The sequence below is a fragment of the Seriola lalandi genome, unplaced genomic scaffold, assembly GCF_002814215.2.
Source record: "Seriola lalandi dorsalis isolate HSWRI2012SDOR001 ecotype SW California unplaced genomic scaffold, Sedor1 jcf7180002054940, whole genome shotgun sequence".
NCBI lineage: Eukaryota > Metazoa > Chordata > Actinopteri > Carangiformes > Carangidae > Seriola > Seriola lalandi.
Genome location: NW_019525491.1, coordinates 763,035 through 779,820, shown reverse-complemented (window position 1 = coordinate 779,820; position 16,786 = coordinate 763,035). Strand labels below are relative to the sequence as shown.

At 44.9% G+C, this 16,786-nt stretch overlaps 1 protein-coding gene across 1 annotated transcript in view; it reads right to left on the bottom strand.

Moving 5' to 3' along the window:
* Nucleotides 1–16,786, bottom strand: part of afg2a (AAA ATPase AFG2A) — a 109,720-nt gene that overhangs the window by 18,915 nt on the left and 74,019 nt on the right. The window contains exon 16 of the mRNA XM_023393583.2: nt 2,814–2,978. Within this exon, the coding sequence (XP_023249351.1) occupies nt 2,814–2,978 (165 nt within the window). The remainder of the gene's footprint in view (nt 1–2,813; nt 2,979–16,786) is intronic.

Genomic DNA, 16,786 nt, shown 5'->3' with positions numbered 1-16,786 from the left:
CTTATCAGCATGGCTGTGGCATGTCTTTGAATTTTTGTGGGGTTTCAAGAACTCAATGGCAAGTGACTGCAAACCTCCATTCCACAGATGAGACACTACACCAGAAACCCCGATGTCAAACACAACACCTGATAGCGGGGGGATAGGTTTCTCTCTGCATACCTGCTCCAGGTGTACGCCTGCTTTAGGGCTGCTTTTTGGGTGGGGGCTGCCGAGTCAGGAATCAAGGAGAAAGCGTGTACTTTCAGGATACGAGCAGGCCCTATAGATAACCTCAAGCTGCCCTCCAGAAGATAATAATGTCAAAAGAAAAGATGGAAACAGCTCAACACCTCGCTGTCCTCGGCAGACAGATTCAAGAACCGATAAGCAGTTTTTCTGAACTTGCTGAAAGAGAGGTCGGTGTGTGTGCATCTGCATCTGCATGTGTGTGTCTAGAAATGTTAAAGCAGCTGAAAACTTGGTATCTAATGTGTGTTTTAAGTAACACGTGTGATACTGCAGTTCATCAGGTCTGATAACAAGATGCATGATAATAACGTGCCGCAGGAATGAGTCCTTCAACCCAGAAATGAGTTGCATTTGAGAACCTCCAGTTCCCTCGTCCTGAGGTCTATGGGTTTTCGGTTAGATGACTGAAATAAAGTCTGTGGTTAACATAAGCTCAAGACATTTTCACGTTTTTATTCTACGACATAAAATGCATCACTAAATACCCCGGTTGTAATTTCTTTCAGCTTTTAAGTCTCTTAAAAAAAAGGCCGGTTGTTAACAAGTGGCTAAATGAGATTACAGAGGCTGTCAGGGATGTTAAACGTCATCACGCCCCCAAACATGAAAACCGATTAACTCACCAGTCCACCTTTACGGCCCCGTTGTGTTTATACTCGCACTTCTGTAATCTATTACTAACTCTGTAAGAGGAAAGGCACCAGGGTGACGCTAACTTCCTGATACGTCGTCCCTGCGGCTACCGTTTCACCGCAGAAGTAAGGACAGAGTGTGAAGTGAGGGAGAAATGACCTGACTTGCTGCTCATTTTAATAATGGCTGCTTGTTAGTTGGTGGAGAGAATCGGTCTTATTATCCTGGAGTCTCAACCGACTGGGTCTGACTAAAAAGAAAAACCTAATCTGTGCATGTTCGGTTCAGGCGGGTTTCGCGCAAGTCTGTTTCGGATCACACCGACGCTGACCCACAAATCCCGCGAGGACAAACATGGACGAAAACCAAAGAAATCTCTGATGTGAAAAGAACCAGTATTGTTTCAACTTTGCTGGATAATAGTGGTTTCGTGTAGGAACCCGTTGCTTAGAGTGAGAGACAAATTAAGTTTTCGGGTCCTTTGAGAGGGTTTTATGCATCTAGATCAAAACAACCCCGGCTCCTGCACTTTGTCAGGGAAACGAATGAAAGAAAGAACACATGACACGGTCATCTGTACACAGCAGTACTGACAAACATATCTCACAAAAAGCATGACCGGGACGACAATGAAATCTGTGTTTTCACAGCCTGCCAAGGCACGTTTTGCGTCTGAATCGTTTGCAAACGGCTGTTTTCTGAGCCTGTCAGACGACCAGCGGCACGACACTTCTATCACGTCCCGTAACCCCTTCCTGTCTAAACATACAGCGGGGATTTACATTCAGGGGCAAAAGATATACTGTCCATCTTATGGGAATGTTTTTTTTTCTTCTTTTTTCTGTTGAATTGTGTGTGAACCATGAGTCATGTTGAAGGTCAAAGACAAACAAGATTTCTCTGACGAAGAACAAGACAGAGATAGAGAGAACCGGTCCAGAAAACTCTCCCAGTCTGCACCGTAACGCAGTAAATATTGGACATAGTGTAAACACCACCACACGTCAAGTGGGTGGAGTATTCTTTTCAAACCTGTGCACTATTTCTTGGAATTTTCAGAGTTATTACAGCAGCAGTTTCTTCGCTCAAGACAATGTGAATCACGCGGCAGAGACGAATGCAGAGAAGCAAATCTGTCACACAAAGACGTGTTTGTGCGATTACTCCCAGTCCGCTGCGAGATCACGAGGGCGCTCTGTGACACAGCACAGACGCGAAACAGGCATCATGGAAAAGCACGGTAACATCTCTCTGTAATACAGGATACAGTCACAGGTTCTCTGTTTTTAAGATGGGTAAAGGTAAAAGGCTCGTGACTGCGGGGTCGCCAGTTTGAATCCTCGAAGTCTGAGGAGTTGACTGGATCAAACTGACATCCCTGAATCTGCTGTGAGGAAACTGGACGCCGTTTCAACAATCAGACCAAAAAGCTTAAAACTTTGCCAAACAAAAACAGCGCTGCAAAGATATTTTTTTGTGCAAACACAGATTATAGATTAAATGAAGTTGGACGTGGGGCAGACTGCAGCATTAAGTATTAAGAGAAATTACACTTGGCTGGGGAAACTTCTTATCTCTACTTCGTGTGTTGCATTTACTAGTTGAATGGTTTGTAGTGGCCCATTGTCATGCTAGTTTCAATAAATCTTTTGCTTATCCTGGTGCAAAAGCAAATGTTTACACTCAGTGCTAATGTGGACCTGATGGTAAGAAATAGGCAGAGCCAGTCGCTGTTGATTTCTGGCAGCTACACTGAGTCAAACTTTTGAATGAAGATCTTAGTTCATTCTTTCTATGATTTATAAAGAGGTCACACAGTCGTCTTTAATGTCATTAATCTCTCTGTCGTTTTAGGGAAACGAGCATCTGACTCGCATATTTTACGGCTCTGTGACAGTCACAACCGGTTCCGCGTTATAAATTATTCAAAGCAAGAAAACGTAACCCACCTCTGCTCCAGAGTATTTATTCGTCCGAGTCACGAGGTCATCAAGAGACACATTTTGGGCCACAGGCATGTTACGGAACTGGAGGGAAAATATTTCCCATCGGGTCGGAGCATCTGGAAGAGGCACGTAGACGATTCGGTCGAGGCGACCTGGACGCATCAGAGCCTGTGGGATGGAAAGAAGACAGTCATCGTCTGATTTACCGTCATATTTCACAAACTGTCACACACACACACACACACAACACACACACACACACACACACGTCTGTCAAGTTAAGACTCAACACATCAGCACTGCTCGTCAGTGAAACGGTCTTTGGCTCGCTGTGGGTAACACATGCAAAATTCAGTGGAGTTATAATTCTTTGTTTCAACTCTTCCCCAGCACATTTTTTGCACATGGTCACTTTGGCGTCACAAAAATACTGTCAGGACGCCACGACTCTGACCTTTGACCTCCTCACTGTTGCTCGTTACGGTGGAGATCCAGGAACCGAAGCCGACTCCACTCCTGCACTGACTGCGCTCCTCTTCAGACAGGACCGGGAACCAAATGCCTTAAAATGCAAACTGTGAAATTTCAGTTTTCCACTTCTTGCAGTCGGCGTGGAGACAATGTTGACGTTATCTGATAAACCCCTCCACTTCCTACAGATCACATCTCCATGACCCCAAAACAAGTCCTTGAGTACCCAAAGCTGCCGCTGTCTCGCTTGTCAGACGTCATTAAGTGGCAGGCGCCTCTCAACACAGACAGGCAGACGGACGGACAAATATGCCCTGTCTCCACTGGCTTTCCTCAGCCAGGCCTGGGACAGGCTGGGGTACGGTTTCCGTTCAGTTCGGGTTTGTGTATCTGTTCAACCAGCCAGCTGGTCTAAGAACAGCGGGATTTAAAAACAACAAAATGCGTTTCACTCGCTGTGAATTAACCTTCAATTTCGCCATCAACAGAAAAAAACAAAAAACAAACATCAACTGGAACTGACAGTTTCCTTGTTGTTTCTCTCCCCAAAGGGGCTCAGAGAGGCCTGGTTGTAAAGACAGTGGAGTCCCTGGCTGTGGGCCAGACAGGCCACAGCGGGGCTAAACCCCGGGCCGGCGGAGACGAGGCAGGAGACACACGCAGACGCAAGCCATGCAGGAGGTCACGTCAGGAGAGATCAGTGAAGGTTGGAGGGACCGGCCCAGCAGCCTTTGAACTCTTACATAGTCATCGCACTGCGATTCCTGCTACTCTACATGCACAACGCACCCTTCAAGCCTGACAGCCTCCTTTTGTCTTCTATACACTGCACACAGACTGCGAGCATTTGCAGTACGTCTTCCTGTTTGCTTGATGAGTGGAAGAGGACAGTCTGCAGAGGTTCGGATGAATGACGTGCTGAAACACCCGGGGTACTTTGGGTTAAATTTCCATATATTTTTGATAAGTAAATTACCAAGCAGAAATGTCAATCATTTGCTTGCCCTTTTCAAAGTTAAGTATTAATAATCTATAGGTAGATAGCAGTTGCTGCTCCTGTTTTATGTCTTTATAGACTGCATCTTTTCGGATCGTTATCGTCAGATAAAAGCAGTTTAACTTGGGCTCCTGAAGGTATTATTCATAGTGAAGACATTATTCACTATTTTCTGGCGTTTTATCGACCAAATCATTAAATGAACAATGTGGAAAAAACTGATCGACCACTTGAAATTATGTTTCCAAGGTTAAGAATGAACGTCAACCTTTAAGCCGAAAAATACTTTGAGAGAAATGTAAATCTGAACATCTACAATTCAATGACAACTGGGCTAATGACGATATAATCAAGATCCAGCTACTAAATGGACCTTGATGGGATTATTTTGTCGACTGGTCAAGAATGAATTTTGAAACTTAAACCATAAAGGGAAAAAAGTGTAATTTCATCCCTATAACAAAGGTACTAAGACAGAAACCATCAAACTGTCTGTGCCATGTTACATCTGCTTGCAAAGTGTGCCGGATGCAGTTTTAAGAGTTCAGTTTTACGGTTTTCTTCATTTTCCCTCTGGATAACCGATTCCCATTTACCGAGGTGATGGACAGTTTTCCTGCCTTTTATCTGTTGCTTTTTTGTGTTCCTGTGTATGTGTATGGAATTTGAGAGGATGGAAACTGGAGACAAACATTAGTAGCTACCCTTGGGTAACCACAACAGAGCCATGGCTGACAAAGGAGCAATGGATCATGAGAGGAAATGTTCTTGTTTTTCAGGTCTCTGGATTCTTCCACTCATTTGAGGAGAGGGTCTGGCTGTGGGTGACGAACCGTCGGCATGAAACGGACAGAAAGGAATAACGTCACTGTGATTCAGAGCGAGGAAATGACGGCTGTAGGGGAGACCTGCTGGGAGACTGATGGATCAGAGGTTTGAGGGCTGCAGCATTCAATTAAAGTCATAAGGGCTTTGAGAGTTTGGGGGAACTTGATAAGATGCGTCTGGCAGAACAACTAATAAAACCGCACATGGGAGTTTGCTGTCACCATTCTTCCCACAGGTTACGGGTATTGTAGGTTTGTGTGTGTGCAGGGGTGAGACGGGTGCAGTGGGGATTGCAGTCTGCGGTTGTTTGTCACAGCAGGTCGAGCCAGTCGCGGCGGTGCGTATTGCACTATGCAGAGGACGTGCCAGGGACACTTCCTGAGTTGCTCTCCCTGGAAGTATCTGGCGGCTGTGTGCCAACACAAACCTGCTGACCCCCGGCTAAATAACTCGCCCATACAGACACTCCCATGCACACTGACAAACAAACACACACACATACGCGAGCTCGCATGTGAGCACACACAAATGCACAATTCCGGTAAATGCTCTTTGGCTCGCTCCCTTTTAATTTCAGATCCATTTTTTTTTCTGGTGCAAAGACGCCGCCTGCTACTTTATCAGCCGTTAATTCTCTCCGCACGCATAATGGAGAAGTGCTCGTGGCTTCCAGGCGCTCGGGCTCCAAGGGTTCCAAGGCGCTCCCAAAAAAGCAGAGCCGACCCTCAGCTTTGAGACTGCTAAACTCATCTGACTGCCCTGGAGGGAAAGAAAGGCTTTTTTTCTTTCCTCTCAGCAAGAGCAGGGGGCCCATCCATCACTTAACAAGATACACTTCCTGTTCTCAAGGATCCGGGGGTGGGGGTAGGAGAGTAGGAGGAGGAGGAGGGGGAAGGAGAAGAGGAGGAGGAGGAGGTGAGGGGGCACCCCGAAAGACAAATACTTGGCTTGGCATGTCGGGCAAGCGTTGACGGGCTCTTTTCGTAACGGCATCATTCCACCTGAAGTCTTGGCTCAACTGGCAGAAGGCAAGGGAAGAAGAAGAAGGAGGAGGGAGGGAGTGAAGGAGGGAGGGAGGGAGAAAATAGAGGAAAAAAACTGCCAGGCCAAGGGGACCCAGACAACCCACTTGAGAAGACTGCAGGACCAAAACTCTAGAAACAAACACAGATAAGTGGCGTGGGAGACAGACAGACAAACTGCCGTCAACATCACGCAGTTGGATCAATTCTCTGTTGTTCTAACACGAGTCTGCATGACGGATCGCATCCACCTTGTTGAACCACTGACATGATAGGCATCATTACACATGAGCCATTAGTAATTAGAAATGCCCCCAGGTAAGAAATACCAGGTAGCTTTAAGTCAACACTGAAGCATTTATACATGGGTCGATGTGCAGCGTGGGCCACGCTGGAAAGCAAAAATCAAGCACGGTGCAACAGTGAGAAAGCAAGCGAGGCCTACGCCGGATCAGTCGAGCCGATCAAAACACGCCGAGAGAAAACAGAGAGAAAGGGAAAAAAAAAAAAAAAAAAAAAAACTTCATCCGCTCTCCGTGCGCCAAGTTTCACTGCCGATAACAACAGTAATCATTCCAGGCATTGCAATCCTCCTCAAGAAGTGATTACCCCCTAATGACAGACGACTTCCTATCTGTGAAGGCCGGTACCTCTCCCTAACCAGCGAGGAATGCTGGGAATCTTCTCCTCTGAGCGTTTTGTTGCCGAGCACATTCTTGGCCAGCTTCAATCTGACCCGCTCTGAGCTACGTCTACAGAAACTGTTTACAAACGGACGCCCCCGCAAATTCAGGTGTCTTATTCTTAGATGCCAGCTCAGACACGGCGTGGCTCAAAAAAAAAAAAACAAAACAAAACAAAAAAACATCAAGATCAGATCGGCTTCGCTGCCTCGCGTTCCCGTCAGATCAAATGAGAAATGAAAGGAAACACTGAGTTCATGATACCGAACATGATGACTAAGTTCTTCCCTGCACATCTGGTGAAATCAACTTTTTTTTTTTTTTTTTTTGTTGTTGGTGCTTTTTTTTTTCCAATGTGCAGGATGATAGCAGCAGGCTCGTCTGGGTGAATAAGTGGCTTCTGCCTGAGGAGACATGAGTTGACTTTGTTCCCTGCCTGAAGGCATTCGCTCTATGTGGTTTTCTAACCTGTCAGTCCGCAATCCTCAGAGGCCTCGGTGAGTCATACTGACTCGGTGATGGGCCACCCTGGGATTTATGCAGAACACACACCAAACGAAAAAATGCGGAGCGCGCGATGGGAACCGAGAGCTCACACAGAGGTCAGAGAGGTCTCATTCGGAGAGCTCAGATTTGAGGAAATGAATACACGGTACTGGCTAAATGCTGGACGACAAGGTTGCGCCCTGAAGTGGGTTCGATCGTCTTTAAGGAGAAGCTCAGTTTTAAAAACAAAAGTCCAGCTGTTTGTCAGACTTGTAGGTGTATATGCTTGAATCCAGACTCAGGTCTGTTTCTGAACTTTACATCGATTGTGCAACATGCATCCTGTACGGCCGTTTTTTTATTACTGATACATAGTTGTAGACTGGTACGTGAAGCTATTGGCTCCAGGAGCGTTTTGGAGGCAAAACCCTTGTACCAGTATTTTGAGTAAACTGCACCTGGATTCGAAACCGCAGCCTCACACCAAACCCTCGGAGAGAAAGGCCCCGTTTCAGAATAAGCTCTCAAACTGTGTGAAAACCCCCCCTTGAGTTTCATTTTATCCTTCTGCTGTATGTCAGAGTACAAAAAAGGTTATCAGCCCTGTTCCGTTTCTCAGCTCCTTCAAATCCCACATATATCGACTTGTAAGGAAAGCAGATTTATACTATCTCTCGAAGAGTTCTGCACAACACATCTTTCTAAAAAACAAAAAAAAGATGACATAATTTTGGACGAGGCTGCGCAGTTTTCAGAGGGACACCGGAGCTGCTTTATGTCAGTCCCGATTCTGATGTCGGAGAGGATCAGAGGAGGAACGGCGCGGGGAGAAAGAGAGAGTAAATCAGGGAGAGAGAGAGAGAGAGAGAGAGAGAGAGAGGGGAGGGGACGGTAGAGCTGAGGGAGAGGGATAAGAGTGACAGGGGAGAGAGCGAGAGAGCGAGCGAGAGAGCGAGCAAGAGAGCGAGAGAGAGAGAGCAGAATTGGCAACCAGTCAAAAACATGTGAGGCTTTCACTCTGGATTTTGCCCTTGAGTCAAACTTGCATCCGGCAGGCGAGGCCACCGTGTCCAAGAACCAAAGAACTCTGGCGCTGTTAACCCCCTACTGTCCCGCATTCTCCGCGCAGCCAGGAGGAAGTCAAGATTTGTAGTTTCAAAATGAGGTATAAACCATTTGAGCAGGTAATATTTTCTTGTAGGAAATGACTTTTTTTTGGCATGGTAGAGTAACACATTTAAGGAAGAAAAAAAAAAGAAACCGTTGCAAATTATTGAAAGTTTTTTCCAGCTCACATTAAAAGCACGATGCTGAGTTTCTCTTCAAACAAATACATCTAGTCTTTGAATAGACTTCTCCAAACTGATTTCAATCTTTTAAACTTGAGCGTTAACTTAAGGGCTTTACGGCAACGTGTCAGGAACGCACCCCACTAAACCCTGCAGACGAGACAAGAGGATAATTCTGCTTTATTCACCTTCACCAAATTGAAAGCTGAGATCTGTGAACACCTGGCCAGTTTATCTGAATCACTGCATCTGGATGTAAAACTGAAAGTTTGTGCAACTTAAGTGTCTGTACTAAACCCTAATTGCTCACATAAGTGTGTAAACTGTTAAGTACGCTTAAGATGTTTAACAAAGACTTTGGGTAATAACAATAATAATTTCGCCATTTGACTTTGTTTATTTTCCAAATAAGTTTGACCTTAATCCGGGGTTTATTTGAAACCTCCATTATCTTTTGACTCCATGTGGTTCTTGCTCTGTCACATGTTGTTTAGTGATGCTGCTGTGTTCCTAGATCTCAGCAATTAACTCAGTGTCCTAATTACTAATAGGAATTATTATGAAAATAAGACCTTAGCTGTAATGATGCGGAATTTTCCTTTAGGACATAAGCGTCGTGAATTTACACATTTTATTTTTTAGTATGTGTGGCCCCTGCAGGAGTCAGACTCCAAACCTGGCAAGGCCACAGATGTATGTGTGTGTGTGTGTGTGTGTGTGTGTGTGTAAGAGAGAGAGGGTATGTGTGCATGGTGTTGCTGTGCATAGGGTCATTACAGAATTACATGTCACACCTCTTTTACCTTTTATGGTGTGTGTGTGTGAGGGTCAAGATCATATGGAGACCAGGTGAAGGGGCTGAGGGGAGGGAGAGGGAGTAGCAGCAGCTGTGTTGCTCTCCTTTTGGGTTTGAGGTGGGGGGGGGGTGCTCACACCCCTACAGCTGCCTTGGGGGCCGCAATAAAGTCCCTGAATCTGTCAAAACAACCCCAACTGGTTGGCCCTCACACCTCCACGAAAATAAAAATGGCCACTGCCAAAGAAACAGTCGTATTTTGAAAGGAATAGGTGGGCAGAGAGAGTGTATGTGTGTGTGTGTGTGTGTGTGTGTGTGTGTGTGTGTGTGTGTGTAGGAAGGGTCGCCCACCAGAAAAAAAAAAAAGGTGAAGAAAAGCAGAGGAAATTAGACCGAGGCCATGTTGAAATGTCGACTCATTGGAGCCCAAAATAAAAAAGCACTAAAGCGGCTGCCATAAAATACATGTATGTTTGCTTTACAAAGAGGCGTTTCCTGTGAGCTGTCTGCAGTTCGCAGTTTCATTCTACGGAGCCTTGCGTTCGGTGTAAACTCACCAGGTCTGGTTTCCATAATCTGCCCCAGAGCCTGTGGGCACCCTCCCTCCAGAACTCCCCCGGTTGAGTCGCTGCTTCGGACAAATTGGCAGAAACAAACAGTGACCGACGTTTTCCCTCCGACAGCCCTGATTCTTTTTTTTCATCTGTCTCACCCATCACTGAGCTTCCAGTCCCACTATCATCCTCATTACTGTACTTTAACAGGGCCTCTGCATTTCATCTAGCAAGCACAGGCCAATGACAACTAGCAAATCTAATCAGTGGTGTTTGTGTGTGTGTGTGTGTGTGTGTGTGTGTGTGTATGTATGTGTGTGTGTGGACCTCACAGGAAATGAAAAGTGACTTCACTGCTGCGTATGCTTACAGATGATCTTTTTGGTGACACCGGCACTGTCATGGAATCAGATTCTCTTACTCATAGATACTGAGATTTGATGAACTACAAGTTATCCACTTGGTCGTCCCGCCCACCCCCAACATGACGGAGTTTCCCCTTTTCATTACAGATCGATCGCTGTCTGATTTTCTTAGCGCACAAAAATAGCAGATGAATCAACTGATTGACTGTAGCGTGCCCCGCACATTTTAAACGGGATTTGAAATACTGTATCTGCACAGACTGCTGGCTTTCAGCAGCTGCAACTGTTTAAACCTTAATTTTATACAACAAGTAACTGCAAAGTGAAACGTGCGTAGAGGTTACTGTTTCTTTTAATCAATGAGGAACATATCAGTCATCTTATATCATCTTGTGTTTCCGTGCGCACAGTATCTCCGTTCACCTTGTGGCCCCATGGACAGTAAATGTCTTCTGTTTCAACAAGTGGCGATCACACCACGCTGACTGCTTAAATTCCTGACAGTGACATCCTAACTGCCCCCCCTACTGAGATACATGCATGTAAAAACTGATATGTATGCAGCACACACACACACACACACACACACACACACACACAACCACAGAGCCCCCCACCTCCCCCCCCAGAGACAGACTGCAGGTGCCAGGCCCACCTCGGGGTCCCTGCCGGGCTCTCGTTAGGCCTGGTGCCATTCAGGCGGCTCCTAACACGCAACCCTGAGTGCTTTGTGTTTCTCTGACAGCCCTTGTCGTCCTCTTCATGTAGTGGTGCAATAAAAAAAAAAAAAAGAAAGAAGGAAAGAAAGAAAAGAGGAGGACTTCAGGGATTATTGCTCTGAAGAATTTGACAGAGAGATTCACCTCACACTTGTGCACACTTTTTAAAGGACTATACCAATTTTTTTTTTTGCATATTTTAGCCCTTTTTGCTACAAATGTCATTTGCCATTTTGAAGACAGCCATTGGCTTTCATTCACTTGCATATAAAAATCCCTTTGTAGAGACTTCAACATTGTTTGAGACAACACAGTCCATCACAATGAAAATCATCAAGAGTTCAAGACTTCTTAAGTTAATGTTTCACTGTGATTCATTATCTGAAGCAAGTCTCTGCTACTTCACTTGAAATGAATGGAAACCAATGGCAGCCCGGGTGAATTAAAACATCACGAAAAACATAAAACACTATCACAAGCCTCGGCAAAAAGGTTGGTTGTAAAGTTTTGTGATTTGAAGCTGAGGGGCAAAAAGAAGAAAAAGCTCTCATAAGGTCTTTAAACTGCGCAGTCTTGTCAAAAAGAAAGGAAGTAAAGGATCCATCCATCAGTTTTCACGTTTGAATGAATGATACACTTCTCCACCCGACCAATATTTAATGTGTTCACTAGGATTGACCTTTGTGTGTTTTGGTTTTTTTTTTTGCTTTTCAAGAAACATCTGTACCACATGTGACAGAGTGGAAGGCCAGATGGCCGAATATGTTTTGTCTCCTGTAAATAATAAACTTCGTGCTGCCAAGTGATCAAAGATAATGTCCTTTTTGAATACATTGAAGAAAACACACACACACACACACACACACACACACACACACACACTAGTACTCATTGACATAATTCATTCCCTAGCCCCTTACCCTAACCATCACAACTGGATGCCTAACCCTAACCCCCGCTTAACCCTCCAACAGCCCTTTGAAGCAAAGTGAGGTCCGGCCAAAATGTCATCACTCTCTTGCGAAAAATACTTATTTTTGTTCCTCACTATGTAGCATTTACAAGTACACCCAGATGCGGCTCCTCTCCCTAATGTTGTTTTGAGGACATCGCCTGCGTTCACTTTTGTTGAATATGTTCAAAGACTCCTCTCAAAAGCTTGTTGACAATTGTTTGCAATGCTTTTCCGCTGTGGAATACTGTTGAAATGTTATTTCTCAGGCCGCCTTTGCGTCACATGTTCTGAAACACTGTTGTATGATGGGAGAAAAAAAAAAGGGTTGATACAACTTTAAGTTATGTGTGGCCTAAAAAATACAAATACAGATCGCGGCCCTCATCATGGCAGGGCACCATCAAATTCAACACCTGCATCACCAGCTTCACCTTCATCACCAGTCTGTTTATCACTGAATCCGTCATCTCTATGGTTACCACCATCATCATCATCATCATCACAAAGCCCAAGTCAATGTTAGTGTTTTCAACCTGTTTGCAACTCCTCTATGCTTCTACACAAAGGCATGTTAGCCATCTCTCTCTCTCTCACACACACACACACTAACAAAAACACACACACACACAGACTTGAACGCTCACATATGCTGCCACTCACAGATACTCACCAAAGAGACAAACATAAACAGGCGCGTTGCTGAGTGACAGAGCCGACTCGGTCGGATCAGTTTCCACTTCCGTGAAATCTAAACATTAGCTTGTTTACCCTCATCCTGAGCTGAGACTGGGCCCGGGTGAGAGAGGAGAGTGTGTGTCTCAACATGTAGGTGTGTGTGTGTGTGTGTGTCCAGAGAGACAGAAAATAGGGGACATGTTAGTAGAGTGAGACAATACCCTGATAGAGAAGGAACAAGACAGAACAGACGACGCGCTCCTTCCTCTCCCTCTCACCTGCCTAATCCCTCCATCATGATGTCAGCCATGGCATCTTTTACACAGCTGTCAGCTGAGTCCATACTGTATGGTACGCAGTGCTGAAAGCAGCTGGTGATTGATTAGCTGATCAACAGTAAATTGCCAACAATTCTGATAATCGATTAATGGCTCAAGATCATTTGCTGGGTCCAGTTTCTTTTAAATGTCACTGCTTTTCTGTTATGAAGACAACACCTGGAGCTCGGTGAAGTGTTTTTCTCCATTAGAGACATTTCATAGGATAAATGACTAATAGGTAATTGAAATAAAAAAGATGTTGATATTAAATGAGGATGAAATTATCTTTAGTTACAGCCGTGTAAGTAAGAATAAATGACCTGGCGTCATGGTTAGGATGCTGCGACCCGCTGGTGGCCGCAGTGGAACGTGCTTCCATCAGTAGAGACAAAAATACGATACAGGAAGTCAATTTGAAGTAATAGTTCCATCCATCTTTCTGTTTCCTTAGTTTGAAAGTTTAGTTTCAAACTTTGGAAAACTGGGAATATACCTGCACTGTAAAGTCAACATGATCAGCGAGGAGAAGTCTTTCAACTGTTATTAGTTGTAGCGGGTAAATCGACTCACTGTTAAAATAATAGAGATTCTGAACATGACTCTCATGTTAATTTATTTATTTTTTTACTTCTTTTTATTATAGCACAACATTTTATTCCCTCAGGAACGAATGATGTCTGAAAACCTGCATCTGCTATAAAGTAAATTATAATTAAAATAAAGTGACTCAATTGTAAAATTCCCCAAAACTTCAATGGCTTTCCCAAAGAATGAATCAAAGTATCTGACTCTAGAAACCCCTGAGCACAACTCTGCCATATCTGCTTTTTTTCGTCCTGCTGCACGGCGCTGCACACAAACAATGTGAGCTGCATGCTAAATGTAATCTACAACATCAGAGCAATTAGCCACCTACTGCAGGAGATAACAAGACAGGGAGGGAAGAGAGGGGGGCGGGAGGAAGAGGAGAATAAAAAAAAAAAAATCCCCCACCCAGCATGTGAAAACCTGTGTCAGATTTCGCCACTGACAAGGTCACCCTCTCTTGGTCTCGCCTCAATGCCCCGGCCTGGTAACCGGATCCAGCGCAGGACGGTGACGAACCTGTTTTTGTCACTGCAGAGGTGCCCGCTTGGTTTACATGCCCATTGTGTTTACAACACCTCCACATTTTTTTTTTTTTCTCCCCTTGTTTTCTTTCCCAGTGAACCTTTAATTTACCTGTGATGGGACTCAACGGGTTGTGTGTAACTATGCACAGCTGTGAACACCAGGAAAATTAAAAAAAAAAAAAAAAAAAGGCTTGTCCCAATTCCAGAGCCAAAGCATCATCATTGATGTTATGCTGCACAGCCAAGTTAACACTTGGTATGTTTGTAATTGTGCTGCCTATGAAACTGCACTGTAATCCCTTCCAGCTGCCTCCCTCACTCACCCATCCACCCTCCTCTTCCTCCTCCTCCTCCTCTCTCCCCTTTCAGAGAAACTGTAGCTGCAGCTCTGAGTATGTTTTCCATGGGCCCTGGTGGATTCATCCTGTTGACAGCGCCAAGCCTTTTATGCATTGAAAACACAGTATTCCCTTTCAGGTGGAGAGACGATGGAAGGGAGAAGGGGAGCCGGGTTGTGTGAGGTGGTAGTGGTGCTGGTGCTGGTGGTGGTGGTGGAGGGAGGGGGAGAGCTGAGGACGGTCCCCACAACAGACTTCAAACTTCAAAATCTTGGTCCTCATCTCTTCACAGAAAAAAAAAAAAAGAGAGTGAGAGACAGACAGTGAGAAGGGAGGGGATGAAGGATCAAGAGAAGAAGAAGGGGAGGCGGGTGAGGAGGGAGGTGGGGGGGGAGAAAAAAAACAACAACGGCACAAAGGAGTGCGTAATTAAGACAGGAAATGGGAGAAGAGAGGAGGGCTCTGGGGGCTTTCAGAAAGAGGCTGGCTGGGGTCGCTTTTCCAGAGAGCAGAGGAGTGGGGCTGATACCCGAGCCGTCTGAATGGAAATCAGATAATCTGTTAACACAAGGCATGGCCCAGATCCTGCCTGCAGACTGACATGGATAGGCCAGTTCCTGTTCCAATCCGCTGCGGTGGCACAAAGTGTTGCCAAGGCAACCAGCTGTTCCAGCCAAACTTTGCCTCTCTCTCTCTCTCTCTATCTCTCTCTCTCTCTCCGAGCCGGCGGCAAAAAAACGACAGGTGGGGCTGCGAGGTGGGTAGAAGCAGCACGGAGGCGCTTGTGAAAACACAAAGCTACCTCAGCGCTGACACGACACGGGAGCACGAACTGAACAGCGGCCGCCGTGCAAACAAAACGCCGCTGAGCTCAAACAGTGACCGACGAGATGGTCGGTTTCTTCTAGGAAATAAAAACAAAATGAACAAGCTTCCTTTTATTAGACACGTGAAATACATAATACCATATATATATATATATATGTGTTTTAATATTTCTGCTGTCAGACTAACACAGAAGAGGAAAATTTTATTTATATTGCTCACAGCATTAAAAAATAAAATTGAGTGTCCAGAAATAATGTGTACTTTGGAATTTTTAAATGGTTTGAGCACCACAACTAGAAATAACATTTCCAATTCAGCCTCATCGTATTTGAGTGAGCTGACTCTTTAACTAGTGATTTGGTGCTGGTGCTAGCAATAAATTTAGCCATAACGTGACTGGTCCACATAAATACAATGTGTAGATTATAAAAATTAATTGTTTTCTGCTACCAGTTACATTTATTTAGTCAAGGCAAACAGCCAGCTCAGTTTTTAGTGCCACAGCAGCACTTGGCCTCATGCTAGCTTACATAAAAATCATTTCAATGAGCAATACACAGCGAAGTACACGATATGTACTCAGTATCAGTATACCCTGAGTTTTAAATCAGTATCAGGAGAAGGTAAAGTTGGATTGGTGCATTCCTGCCTCTGACCACTCAAACCAATGGAAAACAAGCTGGCTCTCTGCCGCGCTGCCCTGATCAATGCAGGCTGCTACTGTTGCTAACTAGCCATATTATCACATCTGGCTAAGTGATCACATTTTAAGCACGTCTTCTATGATTTAGCTCACACCACTTCTACATTTACACAGCCTGAAACACTAAAAACTCCCTCGGCCAAACTCAACAGTCTCCCTTTTCCACGCTTCCCCAAAATAGTAGATTTTACAACTTTATGCTCATTTACATTTTTGTGTGCTTTGTCACAGTATCATTTGCTGCTGCTCTAAAGAAAAAAGGACCAAAACTGACTAATCTACCTAACAGTGGTGTTGGTCCCAATGAGGTGTTAGGATCAAACTCTCCCCACAGTACCATAAAAGTGTTATTTACAATGGCCTGAACAACTTTATAGATTCCCCTGGAGGTGAACAGGAGGCCACAGCTTTAAATCAGGGCTGCTTAAAGGTAGCTATTTCAACCCCCTTTTCAATTTAAGCTGCGTTCATATTTTAAGAGCAGCGATTTAACAAATCTCTGGTAATAAAAGCCCCGTCACACTTGACCCATGTTGTTTCCCAGCTCCCCCCACCCCCCTCTGATTATCAACTAGCTGAACTGGAGGAGGAAAAAATATAAATGAAAACAAAATAAAAAAATAAAAATCTCCTGCAGGACCTCCACCTCTGCTCCCACTTCAAGAGCAAGGCGGTGCAACATGCAGCGGCGTACCGCAGCTCAAACTTCCCCTTCCTCTTGAGGGGAAGCCATTTTATTGTGTTCCACTGAGATAATTGCCAATCCTTTAAATGAAAGGGTTTTCTCAGTGCTCTGGTAATTACTAGATACGCAGCAAGGGTCTGGTGAAGGAGG